Here is a 19,935-nt window from a genome sequence, read left to right on the forward strand (position 1 = left end):
TTTTTTCGTTTCAGTGTCTCTTTAATGTCTGTAATGCATGCTTTATTCATAGGCATTAAAGAGACTCTGTAACAAATTTTTCAGCCTTAGTTCTTCTATCCTATAAGTTCCTATGCCTGTTCTCATGTGCTCTGGCTTACTGCAGCCTTTCCTAATTGCACTGTCTCTGTAATAAATCTTATCTCCTTTCCTCTGTCGTGTCTGTCGGGCTAAGGCTTGAATGTGTGGAATGTGCAGGGCTGCTTGTGATTGGATAGAAGCGATACACACCCTCTGCAGGCCCCCTGCACACTCTGTATGACTCACACACTCTGTTTATGTAAGCCTATTACAAGCTGGTTAGTTTGTTTGTAAACACTGCCTAAAACTGTTAATTACAAGCCAGGGTTGCAGCAGAGAGTGGCAGAAACAGCACAGAGGGGCCCAGGAGAAAATAAGGAATAGAATGGTATGCTTTTTAGTGTAAGAATATTAGAGTACAGATTCTCTTTAAAAAAAAAAAACCACATAAATCCTGCAGCAGTAAAACCAAAATATGCAAAACGGCTCCATTCCAAAACAAGTGGTGCAAGCAGCACCAAGCTTCCAATTTTTTTTATTCTTTCACTGAAATGCACTTGATGTCTTCTGTCTGAAACAGTGGCTTGTACAGCAGTCTGCTGTTGAGCTATAATTACATGTTGTGATTACCCTCACTTTCTGATAAGGCGCATCCTTCCCTACTATGTAATAGATGTTCTTAAATCTGAAAAAAATATAGAAATTGATCATTTTATTCTTGGTGTCAATTGCACTAATTGTTTTTGCAAATACTGCTCTCTTGGCATGTCCGAGGTTTGCAAATCTTTACAGAAGGGGTGCAGCAAATTTATAGTCTCAAGCTGTTCCATTCCATGCATGCCTGCCCACCTGCTGCACGAAAAATGCACTGTGTGCTGTAATAATTGGAGTCACTACAGTGATTCATGTAGCATTAGTATGCTGTGGGCTGCACAAGTGGAAATAGCTTTGTGCTCCTGCCAGGCTGTACTTTGCAGAATTCAGATCTTTTTCAGTACAAGGTAAAAAGCATTACCAGCAGAATGGGGTTTCCTTTGATACTTCATCCTGCTTTCAGAGCATTTCTCACATAGCAGTTTGTTGTTCCCCATCAGCAGCTCTACAGATGTAAACTGGTAGAGACAGGACTGCACAGAGCATTCCTTGGGGCTGGTTACGTAGCCCTGGGAGAGTGTTTGGAAAGCATTCTCAGGTTTCTGGGAAAGCACACAATTGGGATGCAAGCAAGGCACCTCTATAGACAAGTCCTGATTCTCTTCTGCACAATCAAGACTGAGTTTAGAGAGAGGCCCAGTGATGGCACTGAGTGAGGAGTTTATGTAATCATTAATAACAGGGCTGTTTTCAGCAGTTCCATGGTTTTTATCATTATTATTGTCACTGTTGACTTCTATTTGGATTGATGAATTGTCACACTCCGAAGCTTCACTATCTGCATCTCCATTGCTTTCCAGCTCGTTGTCCTCATCTCTTTCACTGGCATCTGATTGGCTGCCAGGCTTCACAGCTCTGGAAACATTACTGTATGAAGCCTCTTCAGATTTCTTGTTTAATAGCATTATCTCAACATTGCCGCTGTCTTTACAGGCTGGATTGTGGGATGGCTGCTGTCCTTCTCTCGTCTGGTTCTAAAATGCAATGAAAAAGTCATGAGTGGTGATCAATTTAAAATGCAACTGAAGATAACAGCAGTAGTTTTATTAATGAGAATTTAACAATTTTGAACTCTTATCCCATAAAACACATACCTATCAACCCTCTGCAGTTGTCGGTTTATTAGCAGCAGAAAATAAAACATTCCCAATTACTTCTAATCAACATGCTCTCAGAAGTCCAGTTCTACAATCTACCTGCCTAAAAACATGACCTGGTACATATTTCCTGATTTGTACTCAACTCAGTACAAATAGTCAAAGTCACAGGAACTCAGAACAGGCCAATCAGGTTTCCAATGGAGCTGATCCAATTCCTAGACTCTTCAGAGAACTGGAGGCGAAAGACAGGAAGATTATGAAGCATTTAACAGTTTCTACATGGCTCCTTTTTATACAGAAGTGACAGGAAGACTGTGAGAGGGGATGGAACCTGCAATTCTCTTGAGTAGAATTCTAGTAAGATTAGTCTTACTGAAAGTTAACTAAAGGCAGGTACAGCTCTCTATACAATCTTACCTCCCATTCTAGAGCAATTATCTCAATAAAGAAGGCCATGGATGGCCTTCCTGGATCCTAATTTGATTAGTCTTCTTCATATGGAAGTCAGACCACAGTGACTGTAGCCACATCCTCCACATCTCCTGACCTGTTCACCATTGCACCAATGGAAAGGCTAGAACGTGGCCAGATAGGATGGAGGAGGTGTGACTATATTCACTGTCCTTACACTTAAACATCAGGAAGTCTAACCACAGGAAGAACTAGCAGAGCTCTCAGCATTCTTGTTTCGCAAATTGAGTGCTGCAAAATTAGGTAACAAGTGAGCTGGGCTTCTTACACTAGCTGCATACCTGGTCAAGGTCTGTAGTTCTCTAAGTAGTGAAGTCATGTGAGAAACATAATAAAGATTTAATGGCACAACTCATACTCATGTGATAACGGTATACAGTATATGGTAAAGCAAAACTAAAATTACAGACATAGATAAAAAAAAAGCAAAAAAAAAAGCAAACAGTAACTCTTTCATACTCTAATTGTTTCTAATTCTTCTAATAGTTTTTGGCTCTCTTCTGCTGCTGCCCCCACCAGGGCAATAGGAGCTATAGGAAAGTAGGGACAATGGCTTTGATTGACAGGCCTCCATGGCCCACTCATTAGTACCAATGAAAAGAAGATATAGCACAGATAACCATGCTAGAGGTATTGGAATGTTTTGGTTACTCATGTTACATTCACTGAGGCACCTTGAGGAGAAGAGAGGCTTGAGGAGAAGAGAGGCTTGAATTACAGAAGAGCAGCACCAGGAACTATGGAGAGATGAGTATCATGGTTTCTACATGGTTTTTATCTTTGCATGGAGATCTACTTCAACTACAGAAAACTTGCAGTATAAATTATAAATTATTTTTGTAATTAAAATGATCCTTACATTGTCGGTAATTAGGGTTGGTTTCTTCTGTGATCTCTCGGTTACATTGTTATTGCAGTTACAGAGAACATGATTGTCATCTTGGGTGGCTTTCACTTTGTTTCCTTTTCCATAAATTGCTGGCTTAGAAACCTGATAAGACAGCAAAACATATATGCAAAGTGATTACTAGACACAATATGGACATCACTCTGCCATGGGACATTATTTATGGGTATCCTTTCAATACATGCATAAACTACAGGATGCTTTCAGCACTTAAGCACATTGCACTTCGTTCAGCAGTGCAGGTTAGACACACGCAGGGAACCTCCGCTGCAGCACTGTCCCATTAAACTATGCTGATTGAGTCAGTTCTGTGCTGCACTCAAAATGCATAGAGCAGTGTGCTGTGATAACGCACTGCTGATCAGCACATCAGTATGTCTATCACACAGTGCTGCCTATCCACTGTCGAATGTCCGTGCGTAAAGCATACTGAGGCAATCTGCTGAAACTTGATCAGCTATGCAGCAGTGTGCTCAGGCCTTTAGGCTATGCTTACATTACTCTGTCACATTAGTACATGTGTTTTTATGCATGTGGTTTCCATGCATAGCGTTTGCAGGTGTTATAACGGTTTCAATCACTAATCCTCTCCTTAGAACAATAATCTCTTCTTGCTGCCATACCATGTCACATGAGTTCTAATCCTCTCTCTAGTGTACTGAGACTAGACCCATTCCTGACCGTCTAACGCCGATAGGCGTCAGGAAGGTGGCAACCCCAGGACCGACTAACGCTGAAAGGCGTCCAGTCCTGGGGCGGGGTTTTACAGGGGATCGTGTGAGCCGATGCGCGCATCCCCGCTTCAGTGACAGAGCTCCAGTCCATCAACAGTCTGCCAGCAGCAATCGCCGCTAGCAGACTGTTAGATGGCAAAACCGCTGTCTATTTACATTGTACAGCGTTGCGATCTACAGCAGCGCTGTACTGGGGACAGCCGTGTCAATCAGTCGTCCCCTGGAGAGGCTCCTAGAGGATCGCAGTGGTTAGCTGTCAGAGGGGATAAAAATAAATATAAAAATATAAAATAGACAATTTTATAAAAAAATAAAATAAAAATAATAAAAAAAAATCGCAGCAGCTATCAGAGCCCACCAACAGAAAGCTCTGTTGGTGGGCAGAAAAGGGGGGGGGGGTTCACTTGCCTGCTTAGTTGTATGGCTCTGCAGCGAGCCGTTTAAGCTGCAGAGCACTAAATTGTAAAAAATATCCTGATCACTAGGGGGATGTAAGCCTGTGGTCCTGAACTGTTTTTAACCATCTGGTCTCGCAGAATATATCGGCCATTAAATACTACCCTCTCCCTTACCCCTGTGGCTGTCTTGGAGTAGCACTTTACAGGCCTCCTGGACACCCTTCTCATTACCTCCCCTTCCACTTTCCCACGTGGCTGTTGGACTCTGGAAATTAGGCAGCTCAATTTCTATTGCTATGTTACACTCATTCCATTGTTATACGTCTGTGTGTTTCCTCTCTTGTTATATTGCACTCCTACATGTCCCACAGATGGCAATATCCACTGCGAGACACCACTTCCCCATGTTCATTTCTCTGCTCTCTGTCATACAGTTTTGCATTGCTATTGTGTATACTATTTGGTTATCTGCTCAGCCCCCACATACCTTCCACCTGCCTTTAAGATTTGCTATGACGAGTAACTCATATCCTATGTAGCATTTATATGGTACCTTTACTGGTTTTGTTTTGTGACGTATTCTGTCAACTTACTTATTTTCTTTGGGATAATTTTGTGTGTTATAAAAATGGAATAAAACATATTTGACCTAAAGAGCTTAAAGCGGATTATAACCCTGCATTTCAACTTTGCTCTAAAACATTATTTACAGCATATTATATGCAACCAGCATTTTTTTTACTAGACCAGCATTGGAAGGGTTATACACAGAGCTTTAAAGTTCCTGGAGAGAACTGCTCCCCACACCCGAAGTTTAGATAGATACATTTAAGCAAAACAAAATGTAACAACTGTGGAATGTGACTCACTCTCTCTGACTGTGCAGGAGCTGGAGGACAGCCAAAGAGTGTGTAACATTCCTCACTTGTTACATTTTGTTTACTTAAATGTATCTATCTAAACTTCGGCTGCGGGAGCAGTTCTCTAAACGGAACTTTAAAGCTCTGTGTGTAACCCTTCCAATACTGGTCTAGTAACAAAAAAATTCTGGTTGCATATAATATGCTGTAAATAATGTTTTAGAGCAAAGTTGAAATGCAGTGTTATATTCCGCTTTAATGAAAAAAGAACAGATAAAATCATGTATGCATTGTCAGGAAAAAAAAAAAACGCTGTTTAACACAAAAACGCATGAGATGGGAACAAGCCCTTTGTTAACAGTGTGTTAGTTCCAATACATTTTGTGCATACGGGTTACAACTGACGCCAATGCACACAGTGCAATAAAGCCTCACTCAACATGAAAGCATGCACTTCGTTCCTAAAAACAGAACAACAAGCATGGAGACAATCAAAAGACAATATTGAACAGCAAATCAGACACTGATATGGAATTCAAATGCATTGGCTGAATATGTCACATAGAATGTGCTCTGACAAATGACAAAACAGAAAAAGTATCTCACATACCCTCTCCTCTACGATTGGCAGAGAAAGGTCAATAAATGCTTCCTTCACAGAGGAAATCTGGAATGGAGAAAAATACAAATACATTTAGGGAGAATTCACATTAATATCTATAAATGCTTAAACATGGAATTGTCTCTCTTACAAACATACACAAAGTACAGGTAAATATACATATACAAGCAAATACGTGTCAATGGACCATTCTTATAAGAAAAAAATATATATACCTGATCATGGCACATGACATTGAAGCAGCAGATAAGTCATATGGGGCTTGTTCATGTCATAAATAATATTTTTTACTGAATAAAGAAGTGAACTTATTTGGGAAGCAATTTTTCTTCTGTAGAACTCAAAGTTCATGAGTGGCCAAGGTAAGCAATGGTTAACATTGAGCATACTCAGAAAGACAGGTGTCCATGTTATTTGTGAGTGTATGTGTACCCTAACTGTAATATGCTATCCACACCATAGTCAGTTTTTTGTTTTTGTTTTTTTATTTAGAAGGAGGCCAATTAACCCACCATTAGGTTTTGGGATTTGAGGAGCTGTAATGCCCAGGAAACTAGTGCTGCGAAGGAATAGGACTAGTCACTGTGTCACCGAGCTGTTTGTAAGATATTTAAAAGATGAGATGACATGTCTGGCCAACATTATCACAATGTATATAGCTGGCAAATTATTTTCAGGGTGGAGGATTTATTTGGCGAGTGTTACTTAAAATTATAGATTACAGAATCACAGTGGGATTCCCATCCAAAATTGGTCGGAAGGATCGATCATGCATGCTGGAAAATCTTGGCCGCAAGGGCTCGATCGGGTGCTCAATCGGCGGTAACTGCTTTTGATTTCCCAGCGACTGACTGACCCCGGCCAGTGTTGTCCCAGGTGTATGTATCCTAGACTTGTTCACTGGCATGATTCCTGGCCTCTTCTGGTGCCCGGTGTCACCACAAGTGCATATACCACGTGACACTGGCACATGTAGTTATGTCACTACATGTGCCGGTGTCATGTCATACAGGTGCTCACAGTGAGGCCAGGAGTCACACCAGTGGAAAGGTGAGCTTTCAATACTCTTGGGGAAGTAGCAATAGGAAGATTTTCAACAGATTTCAAGCTGAAATCTATTGAGAAGCTGCAGTGTTTGGAGAGGCAATAGATCCCTGATCCATCTCATCAGAGAGGAATCAATTTGATATACGATCTGGTGGCAAAATTGACAAATCGACAGATGAATAAGCACCTTAACGCTTTTAACTTTCTAACAAAGTTTGGGTTCAAACTGCAAAAAGACGCACACTTTGGAGTTAGGATGCTTGAATATTTTCTGGCTAAAAAAAGTGAGGTTGTTTAAACTGCTGCAGCATTGCAAAAAAAAAAAGAATGCAAAACAATACGCATAAAAAGCAACTAGAGTGACTGTACTGCAAGCACCATGTTGTATTGGCAATTATCTGTGTTAATCTGCAAAGCAGAACACAGCTGAAACTTAACCACTGCAGATGCAGATGTAGTCAGGCACACAGGAACCAAGCCCTGGTCACTCACTTACAATCTGTGGATTTTCACAATAATAAAATCTACTTACATTTTCACATTCTTCGCACATGACTGTGCTGGTTAATTCACCAACAAATACTCGATCAATGAAATTTGTTTTCATGCCTTCTCTTCCATAAGCTAAGGACAGAGGAAAAAAAAAAAAAAGATACCTATTAGCATTAAAGACCTTTTATAAAATAATCCTTTAAAAATATTATCTACATGTGGTACCATTAATTTCTTAAAGAGACGCTGAAGCGAAATAAATTTATGATGATTTGTATGTGTAGTACAGCTAGGAAATAAAACATTAGGAGCAGAGACAGAAGTCTCTAAGTCTAATATTGTTCCCAGTACAGGAAACTCCAGTTGTCATCTATGCAAAAAAGCCATTGAGCTCCACGACTTTCAAAGTTGCAGAGAGCTCTGTCTTCTGAATCTTGTTATATCAACTGTCAGTCACTGTATTTTCTTTTTCTCTCCAGAGGACAGGTCAATAGTTCACAAGACTGCTCTGTAAAATCATTTAGAATGCGGAGTAGTGTGTAAACTGCAAATATTAGAGAATCATGCAATGTTATAAAAAAAAACTATATAACTGAAAATACAAATATGAGAATATTTTCTTTGCAACTAATCTTCTAGTAATTATCCGTACCAAACGACCTATTCATTATATCATAATTTTTTTTTCGCTTCAGTGTCTCTTTAACTTTGAATTACTAAAGAATGAAATATGACAAAGTGATACTATGATGATACGATGATGATGGACATCAAGGTTTAAAACAAAATGTTGTTATTTGCTTTAGTACGGGTCTCACAAGGTGCCAACATGATTATTATAAAACACCTGTGGAATTATTGCTAACAGATCTGGGGGAGCTGTAGGTAGTTTAATATTTGTTATTTCAAAAAGAAAAGAACATAGTCACCCTCCTCCCCCATTGACCCTTTACTCAGCCACGCAGGTTGGATGGCGGGGGAAGTAGTGTCGGTGAGCATATGCTGGCAGCCGAGGAGAGTGTTAGGACAAAGCATGCAGCTGTGAGATCAATATTTCAATATTAGGCAACGATTCTATTGAAATCCTGTATAACAGTGCATAGTGGAATAACAAGTAAGTGAGAGACATCTTGAACATTTTTATGATTTATATGCTCTACCACTAATCTAACAGTGAATGGCTACCTTAAAGAGGAACTACAGTAAAAATAACAATCATTGAAATTGCTCATTTTTTTTAATTTATAAATGATTTAGTCAGTGTTTCCCCATTGTAAGATCTTTCCTCTCCCTGATTTACATTCTGACATTTCTCACAGGGGCAACATTTTTAGTCCTGCCAGGTGATCTCTGCAGTTCAAGCAAACCTGAAGATGGTTAAAAAAAGTTTCACTTACCTGGGGCTTCTGCCAGCTCCCTGCAGCCTCCCTGTGCCCGCGCCGGTCCTCAATGATTCTCCTGTCCCCTGCCGCAGCACAGTTTTGCTTTGCAGTTACTGTCCACTGCATCTTGGTGGCACGCGTCCTCGTTGGCGTTCCCATCAACCAGAGGCATCCTGCACAGGTGCAGTAGAGATTTTCTCATACTACGTCTGCACAAGATGCTCCCAGCGCTGGGAGCGCGAACTAGGATGCGCACGGCCAGGGCCATGCAGGCGCAGTAGCCATCAACTTGGAAGTCGGCGAAACCAAGACTGCGACACGGTGGAGGACTTGAGGATCGTTGAGGAGCGGCGTGTGCACAGGGCGGCTACAGGTGGCTGGCAGAAGCCCCAGGTAAGTGAAACTTTTATTTTTTTTAACCATCTTCAGGTCTGCTTCCATTTACTGAGCGTTCTATGCACAGAGGGAGATACTGCTTGCTTGGCAGTTGTAAACAGCCGTTCTTTCCAACAATGCAACTAGGTTCACAGACAGAAAACTGTCAGGGCTATGGCCCTAACTGAAATCACACCGTGGGAGGGGTTTCACCACAATATTAGCCATACAGATGTCCCTGAGGCACTATTTGAGAAAAGGTAAAGATTTCTCATGGGACACAGTGTATAGGCTACTGATTGGGATGAAGGTCAACCTGGGTTAAAGTCCCTCTTTAAGGCCAATTTGAGGGGAACAATTAACTTGCCAGTTTGCTTTTCAAATGTGGGAATTAACTGGACTGTCCAGAGAAAGCACACAACAAACAGAAAGGACATACAAACTACATGCAGATGGTTGAGATTCCAACCTAGAATGCCAATGTTGAAAGGCGTGAGTAGTGCTCATCACACCACTGTGCCAACCTTATATATGCTCTGCATCTCGTTTTGTTTTTTTTATAAATTAGATGTAAGATGTAAGGTGTAGCAGTCATTGGCATTATGATTGCTAAGAGTTTCAGATACTACACAGACAAAATATTACCAGCCTGGTTCTAAAGATAAGGCTGTGCATGGAACTACAGTCATAGCCGAAATTGTTGGCACCCCAGATTTTTTTTTAATATATTATATTTCTCACTGAAATGTATTGCAGTAACACATGTTTTGCTATACACATGTTTATTCCCTTTGTGTGTATTGGAACAAAACAAAAAAAGGAGGAAAAAAGGAGGAAAAAAGCAAATTGGACATAATGTCACAAAACTCCAAAAATGGGCTGGACAAATTTATAGCACTCTTAACTTAATATTTGGTTGCACATCCTTTGGAAAAAGTAACTGAAATCAGTCGCTTCCTATAACCATCAATAAGCTTCTTACACCTCTCACCCGGAATTTTGGGCCATTCTTCCTTTGCAAACTGCTCCAGGTCTCTCTTTTATTGGATGGGTGCCTTTTCCCAACAGCAATTTTAAGATCTCTCCACAGGTCTTAATGTACAATGGGATTTAGATCTGGACTCACTGCTGGACACTTCAGAACTCTCCAGCACGTTGTTGCCATCCATTTCTGGGCGTTTTTTGACATATGTTTGGGGTCATTGTCCTACTGGAAGACCCAAAATCTCGGATGCAAACCCAGCATTCTGACACCGGGATCTACAGTGCGACCCAAAATCCTTTGGTAATCCTCAGATTTCATGATGCCTTGGGCACATTCAATGCAAGTACCAGAGGCAGCAAAGCAACCCCAAATCAACATTGAACTTCCACCATATTTCACTGTACTTCAACTGTTTTGTTTTCTTTGTAGGCCTCATTCCATTTTTGGCAAACAGTAGAATGACGTGCTTTACCAAAAAGATCTAACTTGGTCTCATCTATCCACAAGACATTTTCTGGGAAAGATTTTGGCTTACTCAAGTAAATTTTGACAAATTATAGTCTTGCTTTTTGTGTCTCTGTGTCAGCAGTGGGGTTCTCCTGTGTGCCATAGTGATATATTTCATTTAAATGTCGATAGATAGTTTGCACTGACACTTATGCTCCCTGAGCCTGCAGGACAGCTTGAATTTCTTTGGAACTAGTTTGGGGCTGCTTATCCACCATCCGGACTATCCTGCATTGCAACCTTTCATCATTTTTCTCTTCTGTCCACACCCAGGGAGATTAGCTACAGTGCCATGGGTTGCAAACTTCTTGATATTGTTGCGCACTATTGACAAAGACAAATCTAGATCTCTGGAAATGGACTTGTAACCTTGAGATTGTTTATATTTTTTTCCCACAATTTTGGTTCTCAAGTCCTCACAGTTCTGTTCTCCTCTTTCAGTTGTCCATGCTTAGTGTGACACACACACACAGACACTCAATGCAAAGACTAAGTTAACTTCTCTCCTTTTTATCTGCTTTCAGGTGTGATTTTTAAACTGCCCACAGCTGTTACTTGCCCCAGGTGAGCTTAACCACTTGACGACCAGTGGATTTGTGTCTGATCTGTGCTGCGTGGGCTCTCTTGCCCGCAGCACAGATCAGGAGTGCAGCAGGGCGATCAGACTAACCCCCTTTTTTCCCCACTAGGGGGATGTCCTGCTGGGGGGGTCTGATCGCCACCGGCTTGCTGCGCTTTGCGGGGGGGCTCTTCAAAGCCCCTCTCCGCAGCGTTCTCTGCGCTCGGTCCCTCTCTCTCCCTCCCCCTGTGAGCTGCGCAGGACGGATATCCGTCCTCCGCATTGAAGGATAGGCTTCAGCCTATCATATGCCGGCGATCCCCGGCCAATCAGAGGCCGGGGATCGCCGATCTGCCTTACGGCGCTGCTGCTGCGCAGCGCCGTATGATGTAAACAGCTGGGATTTCTTCCCCGCGTGTTTACATTTTGCTGGCGAGCCGCGATCGGCGGCTCTCCGGCTGTTCACGGAGACACCCTCCGTGAACGGACATGGAAAGGCCGCTCGAACGAGCGGCCGTTTCCATGGAAACCCGCAGACGACCAGTTTACGCCAATCGGCGTTAGCTGGTCGTCAAGAGGTTAAAGGAGCATCACATGCTTGAAACAATCTTATTTATGTACAATTTTGAAAGGGTGACAATTTTTTCCAACCCATTTTTGGAGTTTGGTGTGACATTATGTCCAACTTGCTTTTTTTCCTCCCTTTTTTTTGTTTTAGTTCAATACACACAAAGAGAATAAACACGTGTTTAGCAAACCATGTGTTACTGCAATACCTTTCTATGAGAAATATGAAATACTTGATTTTCAGGAAAAAAAATTCTGGGGTACCAACAATTTCGGCCATGATTGTATTTCTAAATACTTACAGTAGTACATTGCGTGAGAAAAATACACGTATGAATATCCAGAAGGTTAGCTGTGTTCACATTGCAGAATAAAATACATTTCAAGCAATTAAAGAGAACCCGAGGTGGCTTTGTATAACGTTAGTGGGGCACAGAGGCTGGTTGGGCACACTAACACCAGCCTCTGTTGCCCCATGGTGTGTGTCAAAGACCCCCCTGCTCGCCGCTATCCTTCCCGCAGTGCTGGCGACACGCAGCGCGTCGCCAGCACAATGTTTACCCTAGCGCTGTCTGTCAGCGCCGCTCCCCCGCCTCCTCCGCATCGCCGCTACCCGCCCTCGTCCCTTCCCTCCAATCAGCGTGAGGGAAGGGACGAGGGCGGGTAGCGGCGATGCGGAGGAGGCGGCGGAGCGGCGCTGACAGACAGCGCTAGGGTAAACATTGTGCTGGCGACACGCTGCGTGTCGCCAGCATTGCGGGGGTATAGCGGCGAGCAGGGGGGTCTTTGACACACACCATGGGGCAACAGAGGCTGGTGTTAGTGTGCCCAACCAGCCTCTGTGCCCCACTAACGTTATACAAAGCCACCTCGGGTTCTCTTTAAGATTTTCCTAAAGGAAAATAGGTTATGTTAATAAATCAAACCACTAGATGGCACCATATACTGTATATATAAAAAGCTGAAAGGAAAAACATTATTAGTTAGTATTTATATAGCGCAGACATCTTCCCAGGGCTGTCTGTCTTGTCACTTAACTAACTGCCCCTCAAAGGGGATCACAATCTCATCCTTACCATAGTCATATGTCTGTGTATGTATTGTGTAGTGTATGTATCGTAGTCTAGGGCCAATTTAGGGGAAGCCAAGAAACTTATCTGTTTGTTTTTGGGATGTGGGAGGAAACCAGATAACATGACATAATATTCATGTATCTGAATACGGCAGATTTGATTCTATAATCTAAAATAGGCAAACTCAAACAATATAAAGCTGTGGTTTTCAAACTGTGCTGTATGTACTAATGGTAGGCCACTTTGTAAGGGGACTCCTTGCCAAGAGCTCTGAAATGCATCTGTGTATGTGTTTTAGGTCTAATACTTTGCATGCCATTTAATATCAGTTACACTTTATAATGCCAGGCATACATGGAACGTTTCTGGATGCAATTATGCACGGATCAAGCCGATGGCTCAATGCCGCCACATCCCCGCTTGTCCGCGCAGATCGATTCCCGCTCGTCCCCGCCGACGCTCCTTATCAGCCTCTCGATTCCCTGCTATTGTCCGTCGGCGGGGATCGAGCGGGGAATCTATCCGGCAGGTCAGCTGACCTGTCGGATATTATCAATTGAGCCTATCAGCGGCTAGATTGATAAGGAAAGAAAGTGCCATGTATGCCCAGCATAAGAAGGGTTGTTAAAGGGATACTATCGATTAACGTGTTTTTTAACCTGAGTTTGAGAGAGTTGCTGAAGTGCTGGTAAATAACGATGTATACATTTCATTTGCTTATCTCTTTTGTTTACTGTAACAAATTCCTTTCACTCTGAACTGAGGGCAGTCTGCTCATTTCTGACGGGAGAGTTAATGAGGGGAGGGGAGTTTCCCTCACAGTGTAGTTAACTCTGTGTAATTGTGTGTCAGAGAGCTCTCAGAAGAAGCTGCATGTTTATGAGCTGTCTGCAAAAGAGCAGAGGAAATGTAACTTGTTTTAATTGTCTGTGACAGCACAGCTTTTCATATATTTTTTTGGCTTTCAGGGAAAAATACTCTTTAGTGTGATATGCAAAAAAACAACACTGGCTGTGCATTGAAACAGACACCCCTATGCGAATGATTTGTCCCAATAGATCTAAACCCTACACACAGTTAATTAAAGCTTTTGCCTCTGATATTTAACATGAAAAATAGGAAAATGTTTACACAGCTACTTAGACATTATTTGTACATTGTCATTTTTATAACACTTGGGTATTGATAGTATTCCTTTAAGTGAAGGACTTTGATCTCTGGGCGTTAAACAGTATACAGTGTCGCCCCCTTCCATTTCCTGTTGGAATATATCGGGGACATAACAAAGCTGCAACACACAATTAGGGGCACTGTAAGTTGGTCTCACTTCATGGGTGTCAAAGCACAGACAGAATGTGATACAATTTGGAGGGCAAACTCAAGTTATAGAAGACTGTGTGGATGACATCTTGGTGGCCATACCTTCAACCACCAGGATTCTGCAATGAAAGAGACCAGGAGCCCAATGGTGCAGTATTGTTGGAATAAATGAATAGGAAAGAGTAGTGAATGATACTCACAAGGGTGGGTTGCACTCCTGCAACCACCGTCAGAGCCTGCGGGAAATAAAACTGTCCCCTGCTATGCAGGTGCTGGTCGGTCGCTCTCCTCAAGATATTGAAACACATAGTGTGCAATACTTAGCCCCGAAGTGTTGGAATATTACTAGAAAACACTAGAGGAGGCACCCTCAACAAACAGCATGAGGTAGATACAATATTTATTGATGCACAAAAGACAACGCGTTTCACGGGTGCTGGCCCGCTTCCTCAGGTCAACACAAAGGGCCTAAATTGTAGTAGTCACGAGTGTGGGCGCCTCTATCAAGTTATTCAACACTGACTTTTCATGTCCTTAATTGGACCTTGTGCAGCGGCCTGATTCGGCACCAGACCCCTGCCTACCTTTCCTGAAACCTTTTCTTCCCTACCCATAGTCTCTTCCTTGTTGTTTTTGTTTGCTTTCCTGGTCTCCTCCATGTTATTACTATTTAAACTATATAACCTCTTTCATACCTCCCAACTTTTTGAGATGAGTAACAGGGACACTTAAGCCATGCCCCCTACTGTTTCTGTTAGTTCAATAATGCAGAGAAGGTGCAGATTGCAAATCAACTCAGAGCTGCTTTATTCATGCTGCTAGTCTTGTGAGAAGCAAAAAGGTTACAACAACGAAGTACTTCCTGTGATGAAATCTAATAAACATTTCCTGTGATAATATCTGGGCTGCCACTAGGTGGCAGCATAACCCCTTAACATCCCCCTTTTCTAACTATATATATATATAACATACTTTCAAACAAACTTTCAAGCATTCAAATAGTAAGGTTATTTAGTCCACTGTACTTACTAATATGCATATACAGTATGTAAATGCTCAACGGTAGCTAAACATGACTGCTTACAACTATTTAGAGGTCAAGTCTTGTTGGTGGGTGGATTCGCCTGCCGCTGCGTGTGTAGCGTGGTATCTCAGGTGTGCCCCCAGACTGAGAGGCCAATGTGCTGTCAGTTTCAGGCAAACGTTCCGGCTGAACTTCCACTGTTGCCTCCTCTGTGGCCTCCATTGGCATTTCTGGTCTTGGCGTTTCACTGGGCTCTGTCCCTGTAAGCCTAGTAGGGCTAGACTCTGCTGGTCTGAGGTCCACCCGGTTGCGCCTGTACAGTGTACCCTCCACCTCAACCAGATAAGAGCGAGGAGCTGTTTGTTGGAGACAAGTTCCTAATCTCCATAGTCTGGTCCTGTCACCTGGAAGAGGCTTCATTCTTATGTTTTGTCCCACATTTAGTGCAGAAAGGTCCCTGGCCGTTTTATCATAGGTATGTTTTGCCACTTGTCTTTTGTACTGCAGCTTTCTGGGTACCTCTACAGCAACACATGGCTCCAGCAGTGCATCAGTCACTGGGAGAGGAGTTTTCAGCCTGCGGGCCATTAGACGTTGTGCAGGGCTAGTGTCCATGCCAGCTGTCAGTGTATTTCTCCAAAGTAAGATTGACTTCCATGGGTTATCCCCTGCACGTTTTGCTCGCCTGCACAGGCTTTTTGACAATCTTCACTGCCGATTCTGCTTTGCCATTAGCTTTAGGGTACATTGGAGACTATGCAACATGCTCAAAACCCCATTCCTGAGCGAACCTGGCGAACATAGCACAAGCAAATTGTGGACCATTGTCTGTTACAACTCGGTCAGGTTGGCCATACCTGGCAAGTTGAGCCTTACATCTTTTAATGGTTGTGCCTGCTGACAGGTCTGGCAATAGTTCTATTTCCCAAAAGTCTGAATAGTGGTCAACGATCAGCAGAAAATCCTTGCCAGCGTAGTTGAATATGTCCATGCTCAAAATTTGCCATGGCCGTGTAGGGAGGGGATGTGACATAGTCTCTTTTTGTTGTTCGTGTGCGTATTCGTTGCATACAGTGCACTGCCCTACATAGTCTTTAATCTCCCCATGCATATTCGGCCAAAACAGCGTTTCTCGAGCCTGTCTGAAGCATGCCTCACCACCAATGTGGCTCCAATGAATGCGTCGTAGCATCTCTGCATGTAGTTGCTTTGGGATGATAATACGTTGCCCCTTGAAGAACACTCCATCCTGTAGGCTTATTTCATCCCGGTAGGCCCAATACTCTCTGATAGCAACTGGTGTCTCTGCCCTTGTGTCAGGCCATCCATTGAGCACAACTGAATTAAGGATCTTGAGGTTTTCATCTTGCTCGGTGGACTCTCTGATCTGTGACAGACGCTGATGCGTGACATTTAAATAGTCAGCCTGGTTTATGCACTCTATGTCAAGTTCTTCACTGTGCAAGCTGCAGACTGAATGCTGAACATGAAGTGCGTCTGCTGGATGCAAGCGTGGTGTGGCTCTGCTCAGAGTGTCACTCACATACATATATGCGCCTGGTTTGTAGGTTACCGCTAGAGCATAATTTTGAAGCGAGAGTAACATGTTTTGAAGTCGTTTTGGAGCACTAAGCAAAGGTTTGTTGAATATTGCGACTAGTGGTTTGTGATCGGTTTCAACAGTGATCTTTTCCCAACCGTACAAGTAGCTATGGAAACGGTGGCAAGCAAACACAATGCTTAGGCATTCTTTCTCGATCTGAGCATAATTCTGCTCAGTTGGGGTGAGAGCCCTGGAAGCAAATCCTACAGGTTGTCCATTCTGCAATAGGCAGCAGCCGAGGCCATTCTGACTGGAGTCACTTTGAACTGTAATTGGCTTGCTAATGTCATAGTATCTTAATACTGGCACTGTGGAGACTAGTCGCTTGATTTCATCAACTGCTTCCTGGTGCTTTGGCAGCCAGTGCCATAGTGTGTCTTTATCCACAAGCCTGCGCAAAGGCTTACAAACCTCCGAGAGACGGGGCATGAATTTTGACAGGTAGGTGACAAATCCGATAAACCTTTGTACTCCCTTGGAATCGGTTGGAGCAGGCATGTCTTTTATTGCCCTTACCTTCTCAGGATCTGGCTTCAACCCCCCTGCTGATAGAATGTGACCGTGAAAGCGAACTTCATTTAGTTTAAACTGTAGCTTCTTGATGCTCAGTCAGGGGCGTAGCAATAGGGGGTGCAGAGGTAGCTACCGCATCGGGGCCCTTGGGCCAGAGGGGCCCCGAAGGGCCCTCCCTTAACTACAGAATTAGCTCTCTATTGGTCCTATGCTCATAATAATGACTTCTGTAGATACTTTGAATAGTGATAATCATTAACAAACTGTTCCCCATCCCCTTCTTGCACCTCTGACACTGTAGTTGCCATTGGCAGATTTTGGTGCGCCGTATAAATTGTTATGTATAGAGTGCTTGGGGGGCCCCATTGTAAAACTTGCATCGGGGCCCACAGCTCCTTAGCTACGCCACTGAGTCTAAGCTTCACTTCTCTGCAGCGGTTCATAAGAGCAATCATGTTAGCATCATGGTCACGAGTGGCCTCCTCTAGTGAGTCTCCACAACCCACTATTAGTATATCATCTGCAATTGGCTCCACACCTCGCAGGCCGGCTAGTAGTTCATGCTGTTTTCTTTGATACACTTCTGGGGCTACCGACACACCAAAGGGTAGTTTGAGCCAGCGCATTCGGCCCCAAGGTGTCCAGAAAGTGGTCAGAAAGCTGCTCTCTGTGTCCAATTTGATTTGTAGAAATGCATCTCGGGCATCCACCAAGGAGAAAATGCGGGCTTTGGGCAGTTTATAAAGGACATCCTCAAGTGTCGGCATTATATAGTGGGACCTTTTCAGTGCTTTATTCAATGCCCTTGGATCAATGCATATTCTAATTTTGTCAGCTTTTTTGACTATAACCATGTTACTTATCCAGTCTGTGGGTTCAGTCACTGAGGCTAGGTTCCCATCCTGTATGTGTTTGTCCAGCTGGGCTTTGACGGCTTCCCTAAGTGCAACTGGAACATTGCGTGGAGAGCATTGTACTGGTGTGACAGTTCGATCTAGGTCAAAGTGCACTTCCCCATGTAGAGACTCTATTGGACTATTGAACACATCCTGGTATGTGCTGGTAAGCTGTTTTTCTGTTAGCACCTCTGTGGTATGGCTTTCCATATTGTGGAGTTCATCTGGAATAGTAATGTGCATCAGACCCAAACGTTCACACGTTGAACCTGATAGGAGTGGGTTCTGGTCTGCTTTGACTATTTCAAATTCCAGTTTGTGGCAGAGACCTTTTATGAAGCATTCAGTCTGAAAAAGGCCCAATGACTTCATCACCTCACCTGAATACAGCTTCAGTCTGGCTAGGCTTCAGTCTTACCTTGGGAGCTATCTTGCATTCATCCTGCAGGCTCATAACGTTACATGTTGCTCCTGAGTCAAGCTGGCAACGCTGTCGGGTGCCGTGGAGCTGTAGGTTGACAAACCACTTTTTCCCTCGGGAGTTGGGTGACCCCATAGCACTAGCGGTGTATATCTGGCCATTATCTTCATCATCTGCCTCCTGTTCAAGCTCAGCTTGATCATCTACTGTATGCAGCTGACGCTGGTCTCGTTTTGCTTTTAGGCACACTGTTGCAAAGTGGTTGGGGGTTCCGCAAAGTCGGCAATTCTTGCCAAAAGCTGGGCATTGGGATCTCCCCCGGTTGTGTGTGCTGCCACAATACTTGCACTTTTCAGGGATTCTGGGGTAGTTAGAATATCGTGCTGTGCTTGGCGTTGTGTTGCTTTGAGGCACTGGCTTTTGGGAAACTGTCGCATTAATACTGTCAACCACTCTGGCCTGCGTCAGCACTTTCATTCGCAAGTCTGTTTGCTCTGCAGCTCGGCAAATATCAATGGCAGACGCCAGAGTAAGTGTCCTTTCTCTTAACAAGCGACGGCGTGCATTTTCATCAGCAATACCTAACACCAGCCTGTCTCTAATCAAGTCATCTTTTAGCTGTCCATAATCACATGTGGCTGCTTTCTCCCTTAATCTAGTTACAAAACAGTCAATTGTCTCACCTTCTTCCTGCTTGAGGGATCCAAAAACAAAGCGCTCCAAGATTACATTTTTTGTTGGCTTAAAATGCCCCTCCAGGGCATCCAAGATAGCAGTAGCACTCTTTTGCTGTTCCTCATTCAAATTCAGATTAAAGCGATAGATGTGTCTGCACTCACTTCCCATTACACGCCTCAAAGTGGCTGCCTGTACCTTTGCCGGTTTCTCATGCAGTCCGGAAGCTAACATAAAGTCCTGAAATTCAGCTTTAAAAGTTTCCCAGTTGTTAGCCAGGTCACCAGACATCTTCATCTCAGATGGTGGAGGTATTGTGTTTGCATACATGGTTGCTTGAATACGGAGTTCTATTCTGTATGCTGAAGGTTTCTTTTCCAGCTGGATGATTGGATGGTGTGTGTGTTTCAGGCTTCTGACACCATGTTTCTGTTAGTTCAATAATGCAGAGAAGGTGCAGATTGCAAATCAACTCAGAGCTGCTTTATTCATGCTGCTAGTCTTGTGAGAAGCAAAGAGGTTACAACAATGAAGTACTTCCTGTGATGACATCTAATAAACATTTCCTGTGATAATATCTGGGCTGCCACTAGGTGGCAGCATAACCCCTTAACACCTACCACACTCCTAATCACGCCCCTGGGACACCCCTAGTAACAATATACCCTAACGTTTTCATAAGAAAATTAT

The 19,935-nt window shown here is 43.3% G+C and overlaps 1 protein-coding gene across 5 annotated transcripts in view; it reads right to left on the reverse strand.

Moving 5' to 3' along the window:
- USP45 (ubiquitin specific peptidase 45) overlaps window positions 1–19,935 on the reverse strand; it is a 254,120-nt gene that overhangs the window by 13,084 nt on the left and 221,101 nt on the right. For all 5 annotated transcript variants that reach the window (XM_068231216.1, XM_068231218.1, XM_068231215.1 and 2 more), the window contains 4 exons: window positions 7,386–7,477; window positions 5,795–5,851; window positions 3,145–3,276; window positions 1,076–1,688 (listed from right to left, as the gene is read on the reverse strand). In XM_068231216.1, the coding sequence (XP_068087317.1) occupies window positions 1,076–1,688; window positions 3,145–3,276; window positions 5,795–5,851; window positions 7,386–7,477 (894 nt within the window). The remainder of the gene's footprint in view (window positions 1–1,075; window positions 1,689–3,144; window positions 3,277–5,794; window positions 5,852–7,385; window positions 7,478–19,935) is intronic.

The sequence above is a fragment of the Hyperolius riggenbachi genome, chromosome 4 (assembly GCF_040937935.1).
Source record: "Hyperolius riggenbachi isolate aHypRig1 chromosome 4, aHypRig1.pri, whole genome shotgun sequence".
NCBI lineage: Eukaryota > Metazoa > Chordata > Amphibia > Anura > Hyperoliidae > Hyperolius > Hyperolius riggenbachi.